Source organism: Mytilus edulis, chromosome 10, assembly GCF_963676685.1.
Source record: "Mytilus edulis chromosome 10, xbMytEdul2.2, whole genome shotgun sequence".
In the NCBI taxonomy this organism is placed as follows: domain Eukaryota; kingdom Metazoa; phylum Mollusca; class Bivalvia; order Mytilida; family Mytilidae; genus Mytilus; species Mytilus edulis.
The window spans coordinates 19,467,591-19,491,176 of record NC_092353.1 but is presented as its reverse complement, the minus strand read 5'-3'; the positions used below and the strand labels follow the sequence as shown (position 1 = coordinate 19,491,176).

Below are 23,586 nucleotides of genomic sequence, written 5' to 3'. Positions count from 1 at the left end.
CAGCATAAGGAGAAATGATAAATTGTGATATTTTTTTCTAACCCAGAAGATTTACTTCTTAATTCAAGTCACCTTAAATCAATGGAAATGCATTATACATTAATTTAGAGCTGTCAAAATTAACATTATGGTAATAAACACTTTTGTTAAATCTTTTAACAGAGTATATTGTTCATAAACAATCTGATTTTACATTGTATGAAATGTTCAAGATTGCCATCTTCTCTCATGAAATTGGTTGTTTACTTAAGCATGTTTCCTTGCAATTGTCATACATTCTTAATTTTATTTGAATATCTTTTTAGTACAATATGTTTCAAATTTTGTATAATTTCTTTGCATATTTGTATATTTTATAGGTTCAAAGAGAGGTCGAGGACGACCAAGACGATACCCTCCTCCAGGACAGGCTAGTACGTCATCCATCCCAGCAGTCTTAATACCAGGAGCTAATGGACAAACATTGATGATGGCCCCTATACAGGTGGTTTTATTAATTCCATACTTTACCTTAAAAGTACTGTAAATTTAGAAATTATTGCAAGGTTTTTATTATTGCGAAAAATGCGACAGACTTGTAAACGCAATAATTTAAACGCGCATTTTGAAATATTTTATATGATATTGTATTAACCCTTTCAACGCTACACAAAAAAATAGAAAAATGGCTGCTGCTGCTGCATTTTTTTTGTGTTCATTCATTAGAACAGTATATTCCTTTTCAGACTGCTGTATCTTTTTTATTATAAGAGATACAGAAAAAGTTATTGCATGAAAAATGCTCAGGAGAGTATGAACTGTAATGTTAGGCAGTTATTTCAGTAAAATTTTTATTAGGTTACCTGCATTTTCAGGTAATTAACAGGTAAAAGGTGTAATTTGTTACATTTGTGTTGAATTTTGAATAAAAACTACTTTTCGTCTTCATCTATTTTGTTTTTTTATCTGCCATATAATAAAGAAGACACAAATTGCTCAATTCCGTAGCGTATTGCACCATACACAACGTATTATGTAATCATGGCACAAATCAGTGGCTCCGTCCTCAAAATTTTCAGTCAACCTCCGTTTTCCCCCCTTTTTCTACGTCTCGTAATGATCGATCAAATCATATTTCCCATACGAATTGAATGTAATAAACACATTGAGATAACAAGAAACCTTTTAACTAATCCTCGTCATCAGTTTGCCATAGAAATGCTGAAATATTTCCATATTTACAGCTTCGTTTCCGATTTCCGCCATTTGCATTTGTCAAAATATTTTTTTTTATTTACTTTCAATTTTCCTTCTACTGCATGATTTTACAATAAAAATTGCCGGGATTTCAAGCGCAAATGAGACCTTGCATATCCTTGATTCATACAAGGAAAAATTAGAGAGGACCCGAATGAAAACTGAATGGTTTAAGAGTCCTTGTGAAAAATCTGTTGTCATCGCGGCATATGCGGCGAATAGCAGTGGCGAAAGGCGTATGTCATCGCGGCATATGCCGTGTATAGGGTTGAAAGGGTTAAACAGGATTTTTCTCAAATCGTAAAAAATTTAAATTGCGTTTAAGTCTACAATGACAAAATCTCAATAATAAATGCACTCAATAATTTCTGAATTTACAGTATCCTGTGCAATTGTATTATTCAAAAGGGGGATACTGTTTCTTTAAATTATGAAGTGTTTGCTAAACTCTGTTTCAAAATAACAAGCTTTTTAAAAGACTGTTATAATTGATAGTTTATGAATAAAAGAACAAAAAAATCAAAGGTCAATGAGCTTGTTTTTGAGATAACATCCATTGAAAATTTGGTGAGAAATAACTCTCTCTAGACTTTTCATACATTTAACATTGGCACCCTTTTCTTTTTTGAAAAAATAACAAGGATTTTATAGGATTTTCGAATATGGCTTTTTAAACTATAGGTAATAAGATTATGAAAAGAAAAGCAGGGGTTAGCTGGAAATCTTTTTAAATGGCACTATATGTATAAAACAAAAGGATTCCGAATATCTGGCAAAAATTCAAAAACAAGAGGAACAAACATCCTTAATAAGTATTGTTTCTTCATTGCACAACTCAATAACTGGCCTACCACTTCATGCTACACAAACAGGATGCAGCATTTAACAATTAGAAATTAATGATTTTCTATATTGTTAAGGCTCTGCTTCTCCTATCCAAAAAATGCCTTAATAATAATACAAAAGGATTAAGAATGAATTCACTGTTTATAAAAGAAGAAATAAGCAACATTTATTAATCTAGCAGTTCATTTCAAAACTTACTACTAAAATTCTGACTGATTAGAAATAAATTTATACTTACCAAACTGCTTAAGATATTATAATTTGCAGTCCTACACTTTCCAATTTCAAATTGATCAAAATCAGTAGAAATTAGTCTTTAAACCACTTTTCTAACAAGCACAACACTTAAACTCCATGTAGTGTCCTCACTTCATATTTTTACTCTGTTGATTTCTCCAGAAAAAACTTTTCTTTTAGCACACTTCACCTAATGAACATTTAAACTGGAGATTCATTATATTATTATTCTTGGGAAAGTAATTTTCATTGATTTTGTGGGTAAACATGGTAAAGATGAACCACAAATTTAACTGTTCAACTTAGTGTAAATTTTCTTTAATTTAGTAATACCATTAAAATATCCATGGAAATACAATGTACAATTGGTCCTCAATCCACAAAATTTGTTACTCACAAAAATGAATGAATCTGTAGTTAATCTTTACAATGTGGGAAAATGTAAAGACTAAACATGAAGACACATTATTGCGTCATGATAATAATAAAATTGAGAATGAAAATGGGGAATGTGTCAAAGAGACATTAACCTGACAAAAGAGCAGAAAACAGCTGAAGGCCACCTATGGGTCTTCAATACAGGGAGAAAATCCAGCAACTGTGCTTCCCAAAATTTATAAATGAAATAAAATTAAAAATCTTTCAAGACTAACAAATGCCTGAGGCTATATATAATAGGTGGCTGGTGATGCTGTACACTCATTAACTAAGCAGAACACCATTTAAATTAGTGTTTGTTATAGTAATCCAACTATTAAATTGCAAGCCAAAATTGTTGCAGTACTCAAGGTGCCCTCTTTATTCAGTAGTTTTGTTAGTACATCTTAATTCATTTCTAATATGCTTTTATAACAGGAGAACCTACCTTATAGATATAAGAAGATGTGGTATGAATGCCAATGAGACAACTCTCCATGTTTATTTATCATATGATTTGATCTAGTTACAAATATGAATAGAATATTTGCCACTGGACATAAAGCAAACAAAAGTAAATTGTCATAGGTTTTAAGGTTAGATAGGTCTTGTTCTCTTTTAAAATAGTCTGCACCATTAGCCACTAGTCCGATGCCCCAGACTAGTAAATATTGATTCGGACTAGTGAAAATTTAAAAATTTTACAAAAAATGTATATAGTTCTATATATAGGGACAAGTTTTAAAATTTAGTTTCTGGACTAGTAGATGAAAAAGTATTTGGCACAGACTGTAATATTATTATTTTAAAATTTAAAGAGTATTGTACAATCTATCAGTGTTTAGATATACATAAGTATTCCCTATTAGTAAGCATACCTGCAGGAAAAGATGGTATTCTTATTAGATGTATTGTCAAGTAGATTATGTAACAATGGTTGATAACCTACGATTGTTTTAATAATTTTCCCAAGAACTGAATAACATTACAAGGATTCTCAAAGGTCAAGGTGTTTTTTACTTGATGCTACTTATATATTGAACTGTAGTGTAAGAAACAATTAGGGCATATTGATTTACAACTTGAAAAGTACTCCAACTTGCATGCTGATCCAGATTTTGGATATTTTGATGCAGAAAATGAAAAAAAATAGATAAGTCAACCTTTAAAAAAAGACTGATTTAATTTAAAGGTACAGAAAAATAAACTATGTCGGTCAGACATTGAAGAAGCTTTTATCAATGATTAAAAAAAAATTATGTTACATAATAGTAAGGCCAGGTTACTCAAGAAAATAAAAGTAAAGCATTGTGTCCTATTGCACTATATGTACCAATGCACTCATTTTGTTTTCTGCCAAAAACTTTGGCATCTCGGCCTCTTCTCTAGCATAATAAACACCACAACTTTAATTTATTTAACATCTTTATTTTAATTTATTAAGATTTTTAGATGCTGTACAGTAATTTCTTCTCTACCAAGACCTCAATGATTAGACCACCATTAAGTAGAACACTTATTTTGATGGTTTTTTGGTTGTTGGAGCATGCAAACTTCCTTCTCTGTGAACAACAGCCTGTTTATTATCTGTTTACAAACATCATTGAAGTAAACTGTATTTTGAATGATTTTCTCTCTCCTGTGACTCTCATTGCAGCTCTTAGACAAAGGTTTGCTGTCTGCAGCATCAGTGATTATTTTCATTTGTGATTAAAACACACAGAGAAGACATATCTATGTGTTCACAGCCTATTTTGATTGTTGGATGTGAATGTTGAAACTATTCTGACTTATATATAGTCTTTATTACTGTCGACTGAGAAATTCTTGCTTGCATTTATTATTGTGATTTTTTTTAAGACTGTTAAAAGCATGATTGAAAATTATGATTTTAAGAAAAGCTGCAAACAGACATATGTACATGCATTTGATATCAAAATGTGAGTTCTACTTTTTATAGTTTTTGGGGTACTCACTCAGTCGCATACATCTCATTAATTAAAATCTTTCTGAATTTATAGTATCTTCCTTGAATTTAGCAGTAATATAATGTGATAATGTTTAAGTAGTCTTTTTGTACGAGAAACTGAATTTCACATATAAAACAAAATAAATTGTTTAGGTAAATGTTTTAATTTAACTTCTTTCCTTATTTTTTCTTCTTTATATTATATGTAAATAATTGAAGATGTATTATTTCTTTGCAGGGGCTACAAAATTTCCAGGCCTTTCAAGAACAAGTCAAGTCTTTACCATCACTATTAACTAAAACATCGCAAGGTGTAACAACAATTAACGCCCAAATTATTTCTACCAGCAATGGTCAGATTATTTCTACAACTGCCGGTCAGATTGTGACATCAGCTGAGGGTCAGCAGATTATATCTACTAGTGATGGACAGATAATATCAACCAGTGGTGCACAGATATTATCCACTAGTGAAGGGTCACTCATATCACATAGTGGTGAAGGACAAATATTATCCACTGGTGAACATTCACTTATATCAGCTGGTGATGGCCAAATAATATCAACTGATGAAGGTCAGCTTATATCGACAAGTGAAGGTCAAATTGTGTCATGTGATAACAGTAGTATTATTACCCCTAGTGTTCAACAATCTGTGATTAGTGGGGAGGATAATTATCTTATAGAAACAGGAACAATAGATAATGTGAATGCTAATGTAACAGGAACTGAGGATACCATTCCTGAAGAGCCCTCAACCAATCCACAGGCTGAGGAGGATGATGAGGGAATGGAAATATCTGAGTTAGAAAATGATGATGTTAACGGTAAGGAACTGAAGTCTTTTTCACTATGAGTCAGAGTGTACTTCTGATGATTGTAAATTTTAAAGTAAATTACATGCAATACAAAATTAAGGAAAAGTGGTATGATTGACACAGAGACCACTGTGTACAAAACAAAATCCACGTTACATGGATATAATCAACATATATGTCACTGTACAGCCTCCAACAATGAGCAAAACCCATACTTTACAACTGCAAACACATCGAACATTTGTAAAAGTATTGAATGTATATTGAAATCTGTGTTAAAATACCTATGTTTGTGTTTTTCCCTACATGAAAGATAAATGGAAGATTTTGATAGTGTGCATCAACTTTTAAAATAAGTTATAAAGTTCAAGTTAATTTTACATGTTTATTCTAGCAGAAAAATAATTTTGTCATTTTACAGAGGATACTGATGACTTAGAAGAAGAAGCAGTATCAGCACAATCAATGGTTTCCTCCATCATAAATCCAGGTATAAAACAAACATTTGATAATACTGCATTATGTTAATATTGTTCAAAATTATTCAGGAAAGGTATGTGTATCTTCAGACTGATAATGGAATGCAACATTGTGTTGAAAGTTTGAAGATCAAATGACTTGAATTATGTTTAGATAATTTTCTTCTGAACTCTTCTGTAAAAAGTCTCCTATATATTGCCCCATCGTCTTAGCTTTCATGTTTTGGCAATGGCGGTTAATCTCATGAGAGAAAAAAAACAGATATTTATAAATTCAGCAGGCATTTTTTGGTTGTCTATATATAGCTACTGTTATATTTTATCTAGAATTGTTCTTATTAGTTTTATTTTGATAATATTAATAAAAAACATAAAAACAATTAATTTTGTTTAGGGAAACAGTATATACAGTTCATGTGGACTTTAAGCTAGGTTCTGTAAATTTTTCTGTAGCAATAAAAATCAGTAAATAATCTATGAATAACAGTTGCAGGAGTTATTGAGTTATCTCCCTTAGACTAGAAATTTGTTAAATTAATGAGTAACCATACAAGATGAAATCAATCTAAGGTCTTCAATGGTGATGTGGTATTTGTCAATGATACAGGTTTCAACTTTGTCAGATTTCTGTATTGGTAATGAGTTGGAAGTATTAATTTGGTTCGACAAGCTTTATATTTATATTTTATCACTGGAACAACCTGTATAAATCATACCTTCAATGACTGCTTCCCCACTCAATTTTGATTGAAGTACCTCTTTTCATTTCAAAGTTTCAAAGTAATAATTACCATGACACAAATGTCTCCATGCAGTGAAAAACCCAGCTGTGACAGTGTTGTTATATCAACATATTATAGACTTAAGAGAAATCTAGCAACTACTCTCACAAATTGTCTAACAAACTAACCCCTAAATATAGAAACAATTCTCACTACAAATTTCAGGAAAAATACAACAACTGGCCATGGGCACATCAATATTTTTTTAGATGACTTGGTAGGAATAAATGTAAGAATAGGGAAAATAAATCAGATGGCCTGCATAAAAATTTCAATTAACAAACCAGCCAAACTGTTTTATTTTTGTTATCTCTAATCTTTACTTAAGTAGTTTATTTTTATGATTTTTATGAAACAAGGAAAAATATTTTTTCCATTTTATAAGGTAGCAGTGAAGGATTAAAGACTGAAGTTGGAACAACAAGTGAAGGTCAGACCATTCTACAAATTCCAGAAGATCTCTTACCCATATTTATGCCAAAGAAAGACCCTATCAAATTGGGTAAGTTAATGTACTGTTTTTATTTCTACGTGTCACATCATACAACGACCCATAAGAACATTGATGACTGTATATTGGTGCATCTCAAACAGACCTATGTGCTCCAGTTGAATGTAGAAAATGGTATGTGTTTGCTTGCATATTGCACAAAAAGTCTGGAATATATACATTGTAAGTTAACATTTAAAATAGAATGATAACATTAGATGTTTGTTTCATTATAATATGTTATTCTGATTGGCTACACTGCAATTATTCCTTAATCAACTTTATTAACATCATTCATGATGAAACAAGGTCCCACAATAAAGTGCACAGGTAAATTAATTTTTTTTTTATAAAAATCGTGTTTTCATGATCCTAGCTAAAAAATGTTATAAGTATTGAATTCTTCTTTTTGTAACTTCATAGTGTTGTAAAAGGGTTGACCGTGTGCACATTTTTAGAATGAAGCGCTTCCTTGCTTCATACAAAATTTACTTCGGTTGACGCTTTTACACCCCAATGAAGTTACAAAAGGAAGCATTTAATTCTTAAATAATACACATACTTTAAATTCAGAAATTAATGCAAAGAATGCAACAATATCAGTTTGGCAATAATAAAAGCCAGCATACATAAGTTCAGTACTGATTTTCCATCTCAAATTGTTTGCAATCGCATTAATTAGATCATGCATTTTAACCATTATTGACTGAATTGCAAAGATTAATGCATGCATTAGTTTCATAGTACATGTATAGGATATGATAAAAGATATTTGACACAATATTTTCATATTTTTAGCCTATATATTCATTGGTAATCTTTTCCTAGCTGCACATGACTGTATTTTTTCCCCTGATATTTATTTTTTAAATATGCAATTTATTTTCTGAACATTATTTGAAAAATTAAATTACAAGATCTTTTTTTTTTAATTTGAAAGAAAGGTAAACCTTGACCTACATCTCTCATCTTTTAGACTGACAACAAAACTTGGTTATGTACAGGTCTAAAAAAGTAAAGGTTTCTATTTAAGATTGACATGTTACGCCCCCCCCCCCCCCCCCCCCCCCCCCCCCCCCTTATTCTTTTTAATCATTGAATTCTATTTATACGTTTAAGCCAAAATGTCATGGTGCAAATGAGATATACCACAATGCAGTGTTCTCCCCCGAAATTTTGGATAGCATCACATTTTGCATAAAAACAAATAACTGTATTTTTTCATGTCATTTGTCACGTCACAGCGATGTTCTATTTTTCTTTTATGTTATATATATATTTATATTGTTCAATCATAACTGAGAATACATCACATTTATAAAATATATGTGGTTTCAGTAACCCTTCTTAGTAAAATGAATGAATAAAGTGCAACCTGTATATATATACAATACTAAATATCTAGTACAAAAAAGAACTGTTAATTAAAAGTGAAGAGAAAGTATCATAAATAGCAATAAAATTTCAAATTAAAAACTTTTTACATGTTTTTATAATAATGAATTAGTCCAAGTTGTTTATAATCTTTAAATCAAAATGATATATATTTTTAACAAAGTTATCTAATAAATAGTCTGTTAATGCGTAGTTTTCTCTATTGGTATAATTTTTACTGTCTATTGTGCCATTAGTGCATCTATAGTTATTATCGTGAAAATGTGGATTTTTGTCATATCTGGTCCGGTTCCGACCCATAGTTTACACAAAAATATGCAATGGCGGCTGAAGAAAAATTAACGAAAATGAGTCCCAAAATAAACAGTGTGTGACAAGAGATTGGGAATGAATATGATGCTTTTAAATCATTAAATGGATTAAACATAAACTAAAGCCAATTATGATAACTTTCTAAAGAAGTATAAAACTTATTTAGCTCAAAATAAAAAATTTCGCTCTCGATAGACAAATTAAGTAGTACCAGAAGAGAAAGAAAGTATTTCCTGGAAGTTGCAAAAAATAAACGACCAAACGTCTTTTTTAAAGAGAAAAATCGTTTCAATCTTTGAAATTTCATAATACAAAACGTAGATTTTGAATTTTTTAATGATTTTGTGATTGCATTTTCTCCATGTCGAAAGTTGCGATTGCAGACCACGTGGTATTAGTCATGTCACAAGTGTGGGGTATTCACGTCCAAACAGTTATCACCCGAACGGCAATTAACACCTATTTAATCACTCTTAATGTCCTCTATTGTCCAACTTGAAGGGATTACAATTACTGGTGATATAATTTTTATGATCACTAGAACACACTCATGATATCGCAGGTCCGTGACTGACTTAAAGTATATAACTATGCGTAAGCCTAATTTTAGTATTGGTATTGTCATCTGATAAAGGTCATGCTGATTATAAGATACACAGTTTTCCTGCTATTGGTAATATTAATTATTTGGAAAACAAAAGGTCCTGGAATGGAGTATTTTTTAATCAACAGCATTGTCCTATATTAGTTATAAATAAAGTTGAATTCTTTGATTCACTGTTTTACGTCATACCCGCTAACAAATTGAAAACTGTACTTATACGCCTTATTTTAAGTCCAGAATTTTAGTATTCATATTATTATCTTAGAAAGTCTTACTGATTAAAATACTACAATAGGGAAAAATTTGACAATGATTGAATTTAGTAGTGTCAACCCTGTGATTATGACCTATGTATACAGCAAAATCCTAAATACACTGTTTGGTGGTGGTGCGCCTGTCAGATGCGGAACGTACAGATAAGGTAATAGGTAACAGGTGAATATACTATTGGTATCGGTATCGGATTCGACCCTGAACTTGTTAATTATTGGCAATATTAATTATGTGGAAAACAAAAGGGTCTGGCCATGGAGTGTAGTAGTTTTCAATTTACACCATTGTCCTATATTAGCTATATATATATAAAGTTGAATTCTTTGATTTGTCGTTTTTACCCGTTGACAGCTGACAAATTGAACCTCGTTATTTTAGTATTATAGATAAGCCGTAATTAGATGAAAGTTCAAAATTGAGGACATGGATTTGCAATATTGAAACAAGAAAAATAGCATCTTCAATATAATTATAAAGTCGCGGAAATTATTATAGCATCACAGAAAAAAATATAGCGTCGCGGTACCGCTAAAACGAGCAGGGGAGAACACTGACAATGGGATAGACCTCAGGGGTATAACTTATACTTATCTATGTGTTCCCAGGTTTTACTTGTAATTACTAAAGTTGGCTTTTTTATGAATGGATAATTTGAACCCTATAAGTTATATAGAGATTCATCTGGTTGCACACATTTACATTTAATTACAGACATAAATTTGTAGATTTTTATGGAAGTTTATCTGTCTGTCAGTCTTCAATCATGATAAGGAAAAGATAATTTGAAATAAAGCATTGCATTCTTGTTGAGTACATGATGTATTGCGGACTATATATTGGACATGAACATGTATCAGTGTGTAAAGGGAAAATCCTAATACGCAAGTGCATTCAACAGGATAGGTTTTTATATGAAATTTGAATTTATTAGTGTGTAAAAAAAAACCAACGCACAAGTGCATTCATTAGCCTTTTGATACAGGATAGTATATGAAATTTGAATTTCTTATATTTATACATGTACTTATTTGATTGTTCAGAAAAAGTAATAGGTGCAGAGGCAATTTAAGGGGGCAGGGGCCAGTGCCCCTCCCTTATTGGGGGGTAAAAATTTGGTTAATTATTTTGGAAATGACAGAAGCATGACTGGAGCGGACCCCCACTTTTGATAATGCCTGGATCCCCCACTGAACTTAAACTGTACTTTTAAAGGTGGACTGCATAATCACAGATCTATAGAAAAGTGACATTATATTGGTTTGGAAATCGTAAACAAGATGATTATGTGATGCATCTGCTCACTGTTGCGTGGTTCAAATCCTTAACATATCATCATACATCAAAGCACAGATGCATTGTTTTAATTCTCATAGCATACTGAAGTTCAATATAAATGTAGTTGATCGTTTTTAGGATATACCTTTATGCTTTATGTGGTGTCTTATATTATTAGTTCCAATACTGTTATATAGTTATTTTCTGAAGCACTAAATTTTTGTGTCTACTAGTAAAGTCTATGAAATCAAATTATCCGATGACTTATACATACCATTTACACTGTAAATCTATTAATTATCATGTGCATTGTCAAAAATTGACTGAAATGCACAAATTTATTAAGTTTTATCAGAAATATAATCCAAAGAGATATTTATGTTTAGAATGAATTGGGAGGTTTTAATTATGCAGTTTGATCCAAGTCACATTTCTCACACTTATAAAAAAAACCTTGGCATTAGATATTTGAATTTATAGTAAATGAATCCACCTGTATATTGGGGAAATGATTTGTGCTAAATGTGCAGAAATTTATAGAAAGGAAGCACCCTTATCATCCATATAGATTATCTACAATATGGGGAATTTTAATAAGAACCATAGATTTATATTTTTAATGGTAGTTATCTTTTTGTCAGTCTTCAGTCAAGATAAGCACTTTAAGATATCTTGGATATAAGAGTAAAACATGACTAGACATTATACAGATCTATATCTTTATATCTACAGAACTGTTTAGTAGACATTTACAATAAAGATCACTCTCCCATCTGCCATTTGAAGTCATTGAAACCTGCATGTAGATTTGTCACTTATAACTGTCTTATTGGATTTTGATACTCTCATCCAGAAATTTTCATAAGTGGGGCCCACTCCAGTCATGCTTCAGTGATTCCTTATATAATCAAACAATTTTTTCCCACTAAAATGGGGGGGGGGGGGGGGGGCTCATCCTAAATCCACCTCTGTATTCAACATGAAAACTGATATGCCCTGTTTATGATAATAATAGGTATTGAGTTAAAGAGAAACATTATATTAAATGATTAGCAAAGCAAGATCTGCAAATAAGTCAACAAGTAGTCATTAAATGTAAATGATATTTTTTACGTATTTTGTGTTTTTTGCCTATTGTCTTGAAGAAAAAAAGTCCAAGTATGGAGATTTGTCAGGCAAAACATTTCTATTAAGTATGACAAAAAAAATGAAAACCTTCTTAAATGTTAGGTAACAATCTTGAAATTTATATATTTTCCTTCATATATCACTTTTTAATTGTGTTTTAACTTTTAATTATATGTCCTGAAGTAGTTGGGTTTTTTTGGTACCTGAGTATGCTCAGGATTTTTATCAGTGTTAATTAAGACTTTTTGTGTGCATAAAATGCAACCCCTTATGTAACACACTTATTCAACATATGATATAATGCCTTTTCAAGTTTATAGCACAAAGTCATATGTTTTTGCAATAATATCTCAAAAGAAAGAGCTTTCTTGTGACAGAAAAAGGTTTCCATACTTCAGTACCATTCATAAATTAATTGACATGCACCATGCATATTGAGTTTTATGAATGGAATCTTTGGTAGTGTTACAAAGAATGGAATTTGAGCCTATCACTGTCATGAGTCTCTCACAGGCACTTCCATTCATAACACAACCTAATCATTCCTCCTCATATTGAAACACTTGATTCCAGAATATATGGAGACTTGTGTTACTGACAGAATTCCTCAGACATAACTTGTAATTACTAACTCCTGCTTACTGCCATTTTCTGCTAGGTATAAACATTACAGAAACCTATTAATCTTCATGTAGCTTAGTGGGAGTAGCCAAGATGTCAAAATGAAATATTTTTTTGGAATATGAATTAGTGTTTTATTTGTCCTGAGTAAGGACAGTTTTATTCACCCACAAAATTAGCAATTTAGTGGCTGGTGCCTATCTGCAGGGGGCAGTGATTGATATGTTTGATGTGGTGATTTGACACTTGTTCTAGTAAGCCATGTTTCGGTACTGACCACTTGCCATACTTTGTGGTATTAATCCCTACCATCTGAACTGTATACTATTGGTATGATACTAATTAATGATTTCCTGGTCAGTGTCAAGGACTCTGTGAGTTCCTGGCAAGAAATGTTAGCATCAAATATTTTAATAGTTTGAAGATGTTCTCATGTTAAAAAAAACCATGGCCATTAAACAGAAGCCTGAGAAGGCTACATTTCAAATAGGCACTTGTAACATTAGCTAGGACAAGATCAGATTTCAGAAATTGATACATAGATAAATTTGTTTCAGTTTTCAGCAGTTATACAAACAATTTACTAATTACTTCTACCTTAAAATCATGAATATCAAATTGTACCTAAGTCTATATTAAAAGATGTCTTGAGGCTTAAGATCTTGTATTTCACTGTGAAGACATCCAGCAACTGTCAAGACTAAATTAGCTGTCAAAGTGATGTCCCATATAAAGTTAGGTCCTTTATTAATATTGAATGAAATTTTTGTTGTAAATGAAAATTGCACTTTATCTTTTTTATTCCAAGCCAAATATATATTCTGTTTAACTGGTCCAGAGAGAACTTATATATACATTGACCTATAATGGTTAACTTTTATAAATTGTTCTTTGGCTGGAGAGTTGTCTCATTGTCACTCACACCACATCTTCCTATATCTATGTATATAATTGTTTCAGTTGACCTTGCTTGACTAACCTACCAAGCTGAGTACATCTGAACATACTTGACAACTGAAATGATATGGAAACCACAGCAGATATAATTTCATCTGAAACATAAAATTTTCTGAATTACCAGTAACTGTGTAAAATAATTAAACCAAGCATGCCCTTTACATTGATATTTTGGTATATAAAACTATATCCAATAATTTTGACAAATAGAATGACAAGAGTGGTAAATGTTATGGATAGGCTTGGATAATCTTATATGTCCTTTTTTCTCAGCCTTTAATTTCAGTAAAGAAAAACTTGGTGCCTTAGGTTGTAGTAGTCTTTACAGATAATGAAATAGGTCTTAATTATCAAATGCAACACATAATTTGTTGCACGAATCCATTCTATGAAACCCTTTGAAGATTTCAGTTCACTGTGAAATTTTATAGTTTAGATAAAAAGCATACCTATTATTTGGCTCATAAAGAACTGAGAGTTTGCCTATGAAGAGCACACTTTTATAATGTTTTCAAGTGCCAATTTTTCCTCATTTGAAGTCTGATTTACAAAGATTATAGACCTTTCTATTTTTTGCACATTTCCTCACCAGGAGGTGTGTTAAAGTAAGATTGAAGCAAGTAGTTGTCAATTATCTCACATGTTTTTCATTTTCCTTTGTGCATGATATTATGACACAAGACAAGAAAATTTGTATTTAAAAATCAAGATTTTTTGGAGAAACCAGAAATAATCTTCTATAAATTCCTACTTAACCAAGGAAATGAGGTAAAAATGTATTTACAACCATCTTTTGATTGATTGATTGATATTATTCACACATGTCTCCTGCTTTCATTACAACTTTGGATATTTGTCTCATCTGCAACTTGATGGCACTAGACTGCCTATGAAAGGGCTTGCTCATGTCATGATTTCCTATATAATTAACCAAATTTTTTTCTCAAAAAGGGAGCCGGCACCCTGGTCCCCTCTAAATCAGTCTCTGTCCAACTGCAATAGGGTGCAATCTATTCGTTTTAAGCCTAAAATCCAGAAGTTAGATGGTTACTTCATGTTTGTCAAGTTTCCTGGTCACCTATATAATCCTTTGAAAATATTTAAAAGAAAATAAATCTAAACTTATTCTGAGCATGAAATGATTGGAAAAAGATAAAAGGGAATGTTTTGCATGTCACAACTAATTTGAGGAAAATAAATTTAACCTAGACATATTCATCAAGGTTTTCTTTTCGGGCAATTTGGGCTCCTTGAGAGCAGTCTTTGAATGGCACTGATCAAATTTGTGTGGATATGATATTCATCAGGTCAAAGAATATAAATAATCTGTTAGTTTTCAATGATATATAAAAAATCTCCGCCCATAACACTATAAATGAAATGTGCAAGGTTAACAATATTATATTTGGTTGACAGAGGATTGACATTGCTATCCAAATGAATCTGGTTTTCTATGAGAAATGGTTTCATTCATATATATATACATGACATGAGGGTTATAATCATAAAGGCATCTGCAAAATAAACTGATTAGACAGTTATGTAATTCAGCCAAAAACATTATTTATAAATGAGTGCTGTGACATTATAGTTATCAGTGAATGAGTGTTGACATGAATGTTAATTATAGAAAAATGTAAACTAGTTTGCCATGGTCAAAAGAGCAAGAGAAATATTTTAAGGATTGTTTTATTCAAGGACCAACAGCTGCTATTTTTATTACGATCACAGTGTCAGACAACTACTTTCTGTTTTCCGATCATCTGTGATACATGTACTTTCTGTTTTCAGATACATTGAATTACATGTGGGAATATGTATACTATAGCAGGGAAAAGTGTGCATTGTGGTTTAACTTTAGAAATAACTAATTAGTAACCAAAAAGATATTTTATTTTAAAATGTCATCTACAAAGACATATGCATGTCTTTTTAAGTTCAAATGTATAAATTTTTTGTCGAGCCTGCATCATTTGTCGCAGACAGCTCAACATAGGGTTAGTGATCCGGCGGCCGCGGCGTTAGCTAACTTCTTAAAAACTTTATATTTTAGAAGATGGAAGACCTGGATGCTTCATACTTTGTAATAAAATGCCTCATGTTAATAATTTTCCGTCAGTCACATATGTCCAATGTCCTTGACCTCATTTTTATGGTTCAGTGACTACTTGGAAAAAAGTTGAGATTTTTTGTAATGTTAAATTCTCTCTTATTATAAGTAATAGGATAACTATATTTGGTATCTGTGTACCTTACAAGGTCCTCATACCCATCAGACAGTTTTCACTTGATCTCCACTTCATTTCATGGATCAGTGAACAAGGTTAAGTTTTGGTGGTCAATATAAAAAAGAAGATGTGATATGATTGCCAATGAGACAACTATCCACAAAAGACCAAAATGACACAGACATTAACAACTATAGGTCACCGTACGGCCTTCAACAATGAGCAAAGCCCATACCGCATAGTCAGCTATAAAAGGCCCCGATAAGACAATGTAAAACAATTCAAACAAGTCCATATCTCAGATACTATAAGCAATAAGTTTAGTATATTCATTGCATTGAAGGACTGTAAGGTGTACATGTCCAACTGGCAGGTGTCATCTGACCTTGACCTCATTTTCATGGTTCATTGGTTATAGTTAAGTTTTTGTGTTTTGGTCTGTATTTCTTATACTGTATGCAATATGTCTACTATATTTGGTGTAAGGAATGATTGTTAGGTGTACATGTTTAGCTGGCAGGTGTCATCTGACCTTGACCTCATTTTCATGGTTCAGTGGTCACAGTTTTTGAGTTTTGGTTTTTTTTTTCTAATACTTTATGCAATAAGTCATTTACTGTCAACTATATTTGATGTATAGAAATATTTTATGATCTTTATGTCAGTTACGCAGGTTTTATTTGACCTTGACCTCATTTTCATGGTTCATTGCTCAATGTTAAGTCTTTGTGTTTTGGTCATCTTTTTCTTAAACTATAAGCAATTAGATCAACTATATTTGTTGTATAGAAGAATTTTTAGCTGTACATGTCTGCCTGGCATGGTTCATCTGACCTTGACCTCATATTCATGGTTCATTGATCAATGTTTAGTTTTCTTGGTTAATGTTAAGCAAATGTGACAGTTGTAATAAAGCTTTATATTTAGGACTATCAACATAATATCAATGATTAGTAAAGAAGGCGAGACATTTCAGTGTGTGCACTCTTGGTTTTTTTTATTCTTTAAAAAATTACACTCTTTAGTCAAAGTATCATGTTATTACTTCTTTATCATTATGACCTCATAATAAGAATTTTTATACTATAGTTGCTGTATCTCTTTTCCATAATTTTGGCAATAAATTTCAAATTGTGGATTAATTACTGTAAAAACAAAAATTTTAACCCCACGAAAATACATGTTTCTACAATATTACTCCAAGAATTTTCTGGGTGCAGGGGAACCATCAGAAAATTTAATTTTATAAATTATTCATTAAGTGAACAGTTCATACAATTCATTGAATCATAAAAAGTCATTTCCAATCTGTTACTAAACATTTAAAGACATCACACTTAGGGCAACCATCTAATTACAACTGCCATTCTATCAACACATTTACATCAAATTTTATTATTACATTTTATTTTTTTTTTTTTTATCAAGATTCCTCATTTTCTTTGTTCTTACTCCACTGACAAGGGGGATAAGAAGTGCTTTGTAAAATGCTTCATCTATATAATATTTCTGAAGGGTAGTGAATATCATTTTCAGATGTTGGGGTTTTATTTTTTTATTTTTTTGGTGAATTTTTTTTGGCATTTTATGTTTAATTAGATTTTTTTCATTTATAAAAAATGGATACACTTACTTAGAAAAGAACTTTTGTATTTTCACATTTTTGCTGATTGTTTTTCTTTTTTCTCTTGGTCTTGCTTACACTTTTGAATTCAAGATAGATAATTATCTTTTTTATCTTTTTGCAAAACATTTAATAGGAAACAAGTCAGTTCTGAGCAGGAGGAAAATTTCCTATTTTTGTCTAACACTTTATAATGCAACCTTTCATTTTCTCTTTAATATTTTGCTACTGCATGTACATGTATCAATAATGAGGGATGCTGGATATTTTTTTTTAAGTATTATCACATTCCAGACATATGACACAGTAAATGACATCCTCTAAACAAGTTCTATCTATAACACTAATAGTTACAATATTTTGACTCATACCAACAATTTACCTATTAAAATTTGACAATTATTAATATTCTCTTTTGAAGAGCACTTGATACTGCCAGTAATTGAATTCTAAACAATGGAAAATAACTTGTAATTTTTATTCATGTAAGTAATTTCAGAGAGGAAATCATATGGTCATTATATCATAATCGGCCTTGAGAATGGAATGTTAGTTGTGCCGACTGGTGCAACCGTGAATGAAACGAGATTTGATTCCATGGGAAAGTGTGGGTGGTACTGTATCTAGGTTATCGCAAGTCAGCAAATATATGTATAGTCTGTTTCTTATTTCTAGTTTACTTTGTAGGCAATAACTTCCTTGTGAGGATTCATACCCATTTTGATTCTTATTTAGTTTCACTTTACTTTTATGAAGTGAAACATTTTGGACTTTCATATAAGTCAATATAGATGTAACAGATTTATCAAAGTTTGATCTATTTATAGATCTAAGAAGATTTGGTATGAGTGCCAATGAGACAACTCTCCATCCTAAGTCCAAATTTGTAAAAGTGAACCAATATAGTTCAAAGTACGTCCTTCAACATGGTTCCTTGGTTCACACCAAAAACAGCAAGCTTTTAAGGGCCTCAAAAAATGACTATGATAACCATTTAAACAGGAAAACCAACATTCTAATCTATATAAAAAACGAGAAAACTCCTATGAACCACATCAACAAATGACAACCACTGAACATCGGGTTCCTGACTTAGGACTGAAAGGTTTAAACGTTTTAATCAGCGCCAACCTTCACCCTAACCTACATAAATGGTATAACTGTGGAACCAATGGTGACTGATCTCAGTGTCATGCGGTCAGATAATCTTTCACTTTGACTTTAATAAAAATCTGTTTGTCAGGAGCATTGATACTGCTCTGTTTTTATACAATTAAATATTCCAGTAAAAATTTAAATCCATTGGGTTATTCATACTCATGATACTAAGAATTTCATTCAGTTATAGTTTACTGTATGATAAGTTATTTTTGTGATAGTCCCTGACAACAACTGGTCTAAAAACAGCTTTTTGTCCAGGAAACAGACTATAACATGTAAAGGTCACATAAGTTCCTTAAAAAATGTTGATATAAGACATGTGTTTTATTACATTCCAACTGTGAGGTGTTCAAATCATCAAAAGTTAATGCTAATTTAATTTCTACTAATTATTGGGTAAAAATTAACTTCAAATTAACTCTCTTGGATTTCTTTGAGATATAACAAAAATGAGAAATAATGTTTTTTTCTAAAATAAATGGATTTACTTTTCATCACAGCTCAAAATGTCTCTTTGTTGCATCAACATAATTAATGTTAACATGGTGCCTGCTAAAAATGCTTTATCAGCAGTCTTGTATCCCATGATGTTTTATGAATGAATGTGTATGAATATTTTCCATGTGATTATGTAATAAAGTGATACAAGTGGGTGTGTTGGGAGAAAAGTTTTGTTGTACTAAGATTGATATGGGTATAAGCTGTTGTGTGTAGAAGAATATTAAACAGTGAAAAATCAATTGTGCATATTATATCATGTGTAAATTTGCATATTAAAAAGACTCAAGGTGAAAGGTGTGAGGATGTTGTAACTTATAGGTGTTTTAAATTGAATTTTGATCATTTTGATGCATGTATTCATGTGACAAGCACAGTATTCATCTCCAACTGTCTCCAAGGACTTGGTACACACAGTTTAAAGAAACCCACTCTCCTTAGTCCTGGATAAAAAAACTTTTATCTCAAAATTGAAACTATAAAAAAAGGTATTACAAAAAGAAAGTGATGACAAAATACAAGTTTATCATTTTTAATACTAGACTGTGGCAAATTTAAAAGTTATTCAGAAAAATGGGTCCATTTTTTTTTTGGCTTTTGCAAAATATGAGTTTAAACTATGTAGAAAAAAACCTGTCCTCTATCTGCCAATGGAAATCATCTCATGTGAGGGGGAAATTAAGAGGTAAATGGGAGGATATATTTTTTTTGCTACCTTATCAAGTTTTAATGAGTTAACAGTTTACTGGATTGTTTTTATCCGTAAAGTTACTTATAGTTTTTACTTCCTCAATCTTTGATCTCTGATAGATAGTTGTATCATGGGCACTCAATTACCACATCTCCTTATTTATATGGTACACATTTTACTTCCAAAATATATAAAAAGTCATAAACAATAAAATGTAAACATTTGATCACTTGTTGATTGAATTTTTTATCTCTTTTTTTTAATTTTAGGACTGAAGGCTTCAGAAAGAGAGTTGGAGAAGTTGAAATGTCCCAAATGTGATTTTCAGGCCTTCTATCTACAACAATACCAGTCCCATATAGCTATCCATTCTGACGATGTACAAAAATGTAAATGTTGTCATTTTGTCAGCTTTGATAGAGACTCATTACTACAGCATTTTAAGGTGCGTTCTTTTGATATATTTTCTTCTTGAAAAAAACTCATCACTAATGGAAAAGAAGAACTGTAAATTCAGAAATTATTGCTTGCATTTGTTATTGGGATTTTGTCATTTTAGTCTAAAATGCGTTTTTATTATGCCCCACCTACGATAGTAGAGGGGCATTATGTTTTCTGGTCTGTGCGTCCGTTCGTCCGTCCGCCGTCTGTCCCGCTCCAGGTTAAAGTTTTTGGTCAAGGTAGTTTTTGATGAAGTTGAAGTCCAATCGACTTCAAACTTTGTACACATGTTCCCTATGATATGATCTTTCTAATTTTAATGCCAAATTAGAGTTTTTACCAAATTTCACGGTCCACTGAACATGGAAAATGATAGTGCGAGTGGGGCATTCGTGTACTGAGGACACATTCTTGTTAATATTTGCGATAATGAAAAAAATCCTGTTTAAATCATATAAAAAGCAAGTTTAAATTATTGCAATTATAATTCTATTGTATTTTTCGCAATAATTTCTGAATTCACAGTAATTTAATATATTAGACACTTATCAATTAATAATACTTTGATTGCTGTTCTTCATCTCAAGACGACTAGGCCTTCTGTATGCACCAAAAACTAACATTTCACTACAAGTTCAAGATCCCTAGCGCAGACTAGAGTGGAATTTTTTAGGTCAATGTTGGTAAAGCTATATCAGTGAAAGTAAGAAGATAGAATTGGATGGAATTGCAGAAATAACAGACAAAAACATCCATATCTTAAGTATATTTCTAAATTAAGGAAAGGCTGAAAAGTGACAGTTTTAGGAGAGAAACGCTGTTGATGAAAAAAAAATAAGCTTAATAAAAAAAAAAAAAAAAAAGACTTTAAAAAATCATCATTTTGTATGAAAAAAATGTTTATAATTGTATAAATAAACCAATTTTTCAAGATGTTTTGGCCATTGGCCTTCTTCAGTTCTTTATTTTTCCTCTCAACTACATAGCTGACATTTCTTTTTCTTTTTCAATTTCTTTTTTTTTTTTAAAAGAAATGTCAGTCATGTAGTTGACAGGAAAAATAAAGAATTGAAGAAGGCCAATGGCCGAAACGTCTTGAAAAATTGGTTTATTTATACAATTATAAAAAGTATGTTCCCTGTTGGAATTTTGAAAACAAGGAAAAATGTTTATTACAAAATAAAACATTTCAATGACAAAGAACAAATATTTAACAACATTCAAATTTTGGGTAAATGGCCACACTATGCTACCCATGTGTGAAGGAGATGCTTAAGATATCAAAGGGACATTCAAGCTCCTAAGTTGAAATAAACTGACAACACCATGGCTAAAAAGAAAAAGTCAAACAGACAAACAGACAAACAACAATACTCAAAACACAAAATAGAAACTAAAGACTGAACAACATGAACCTGTCCAAAACAGGGGTCATCTTAGGTGACCAACAGTTGTTTTTTCCCCCTCCCTGTAGATATATACCTGTATTATGGTTCATTGGGTCATATAGAAGTAAGTCAAAGATTGAATTTGTGTTTTGTTCTGGATGACATACTTTGTAATTATGGTCCACTGAATCTGTCAGCAGGAAGGTGCACTCTTGTCAAATGAACACATTTAGTCTTGAAAAGGAATTGACCTCATTTTATTGCAAAACCATTGTATGATGCATAGAATTAAATTCACCTAACAATTTGTGAATGTTTTTTTATCAGTCAGTATATTTGTTGTGTAACAAATTTAATTGTTTTTTCTAAACATGTATAAGATATAAGTTTCATTATGCTTTTTTATCCCTTTATACTTTACTTCTAAGTTCTAACGAACCAATGGAATTTAGAACGAGAAGTGATTTTATGCTATATCTGTTACTGTCATTCTTATAAGAAAAAAGAAATGGTGTCAACAGTATCAGATTTTTACATCAGTAAGAGAATATTTATAGTGCAGGCATTTCCTGTGGTGTTATTAATACAGCCTGAATCCATTCATAAAACAGATACTTTTTGCAGTTTATTTACAGAAAAAAACATGGTTTAATCTTTCACTTTCATGGTTTGGTGCCATTGGCTGATAATCCTAGCAGATTTAAACACTTGTTACAAGGTGGCCTTGATAGAGCTCTTAATTCTCAGTTATGTCTGGGAATCCACTGCACTTAAACATAGATTAACACTAAAACACATTTTCTCAACATGTTAAAGTGCTAAAAATATTTTAGCCAATTTGTGTGAAAATGAAGTTTTGATGAGCATCATTTGTTTTTTATATGTCCTTTGAGGTTAGCTGTCTATTGCACTTGTCATTTGAACTCAGATAAAAAGATTCATATTTTCTTTGTTCAAGAATTATTATTTTCAAATACTTTTAATGGGTAATTTTCAAAAAAAAAAATCATACTTTCTTGAAAGAATTATTATTTTCAAACATTTTTAATGTGTAATTTTCAACTTGATGTATTTTCAGAATATTCTCAATTTGAAACTGACATTTCTTCTATACCTTCCAACTGTTCCAGTACATGCACATGATTTAATATCACAATTTTGTTAATTCAAAGTAATCATACATTATAGTTTTCATAAATTTACATAAAAAACATATTAATCTATTATAGATCAACTTCAAGTATTTTAGATATTTTTGTCTTAGCTGTGACGAAAGTCATATAGACAAGAATAACTTCTCTGCATACTGCTTTCTGTTCTAATACCATCAACATTAGGGTTCGGTTTGTGGTTAAAGTTATATTAGACAATAATACATTGTTAAACTTTCATTGAGTTTTGGAAACGTTTCTTGATCAGGACTTAGGAGCCTGTTAGCATCTAGAGAAAAAACCTTGAAACCATCTTTTTTCGCCATTTAGATCATGTTTTAACTGAAATTTCATTTTGCAGCAAGTCCTTATTGTGTCAAGTGCAATTTTTTTTTGTGCTTTGGGTCAAAGATGCTTATTATCTCACTTAAGGACCACCTGCTTGACCACTAACGATAAGAGTCTTCACAAAACCTTTCTAATTCTGTAGTTTGTTTAGTGGATTTAAATGAGTTTTATTTATTTGTTTAACACTTATTGTTGGTTTTATCTCCAATTTTATTTT

General features: G+C 31.1%; 1 protein-coding gene across 2 annotated transcripts in view; it reads left to right on the top strand.

Moving 5' to 3' along the window:
* Nucleotides 1-23,586, top strand: part of LOC139490592 (uncharacterized) — a 116,972-nt gene that overhangs the window by 11,415 nt on the left and 81,971 nt on the right. For both annotated transcript variants that reach the window (XM_071277468.1, XM_071277467.1), the window contains exons 8-12: nucleotides 360-484; nucleotides 4,944-5,532; nucleotides 5,945-6,013; nucleotides 7,170-7,286; nucleotides 20,311-20,486. In XM_071277468.1, the coding sequence (XP_071133569.1) occupies nucleotides 360-484; nucleotides 4,944-5,532; nucleotides 5,945-6,013; nucleotides 7,170-7,286; nucleotides 20,311-20,486 (1,076 nt within the window). The remainder of the gene's footprint in view (nucleotides 1-359; nucleotides 485-4,943; nucleotides 5,533-5,944; nucleotides 6,014-7,169; nucleotides 7,287-20,310; nucleotides 20,487-23,586) is intronic.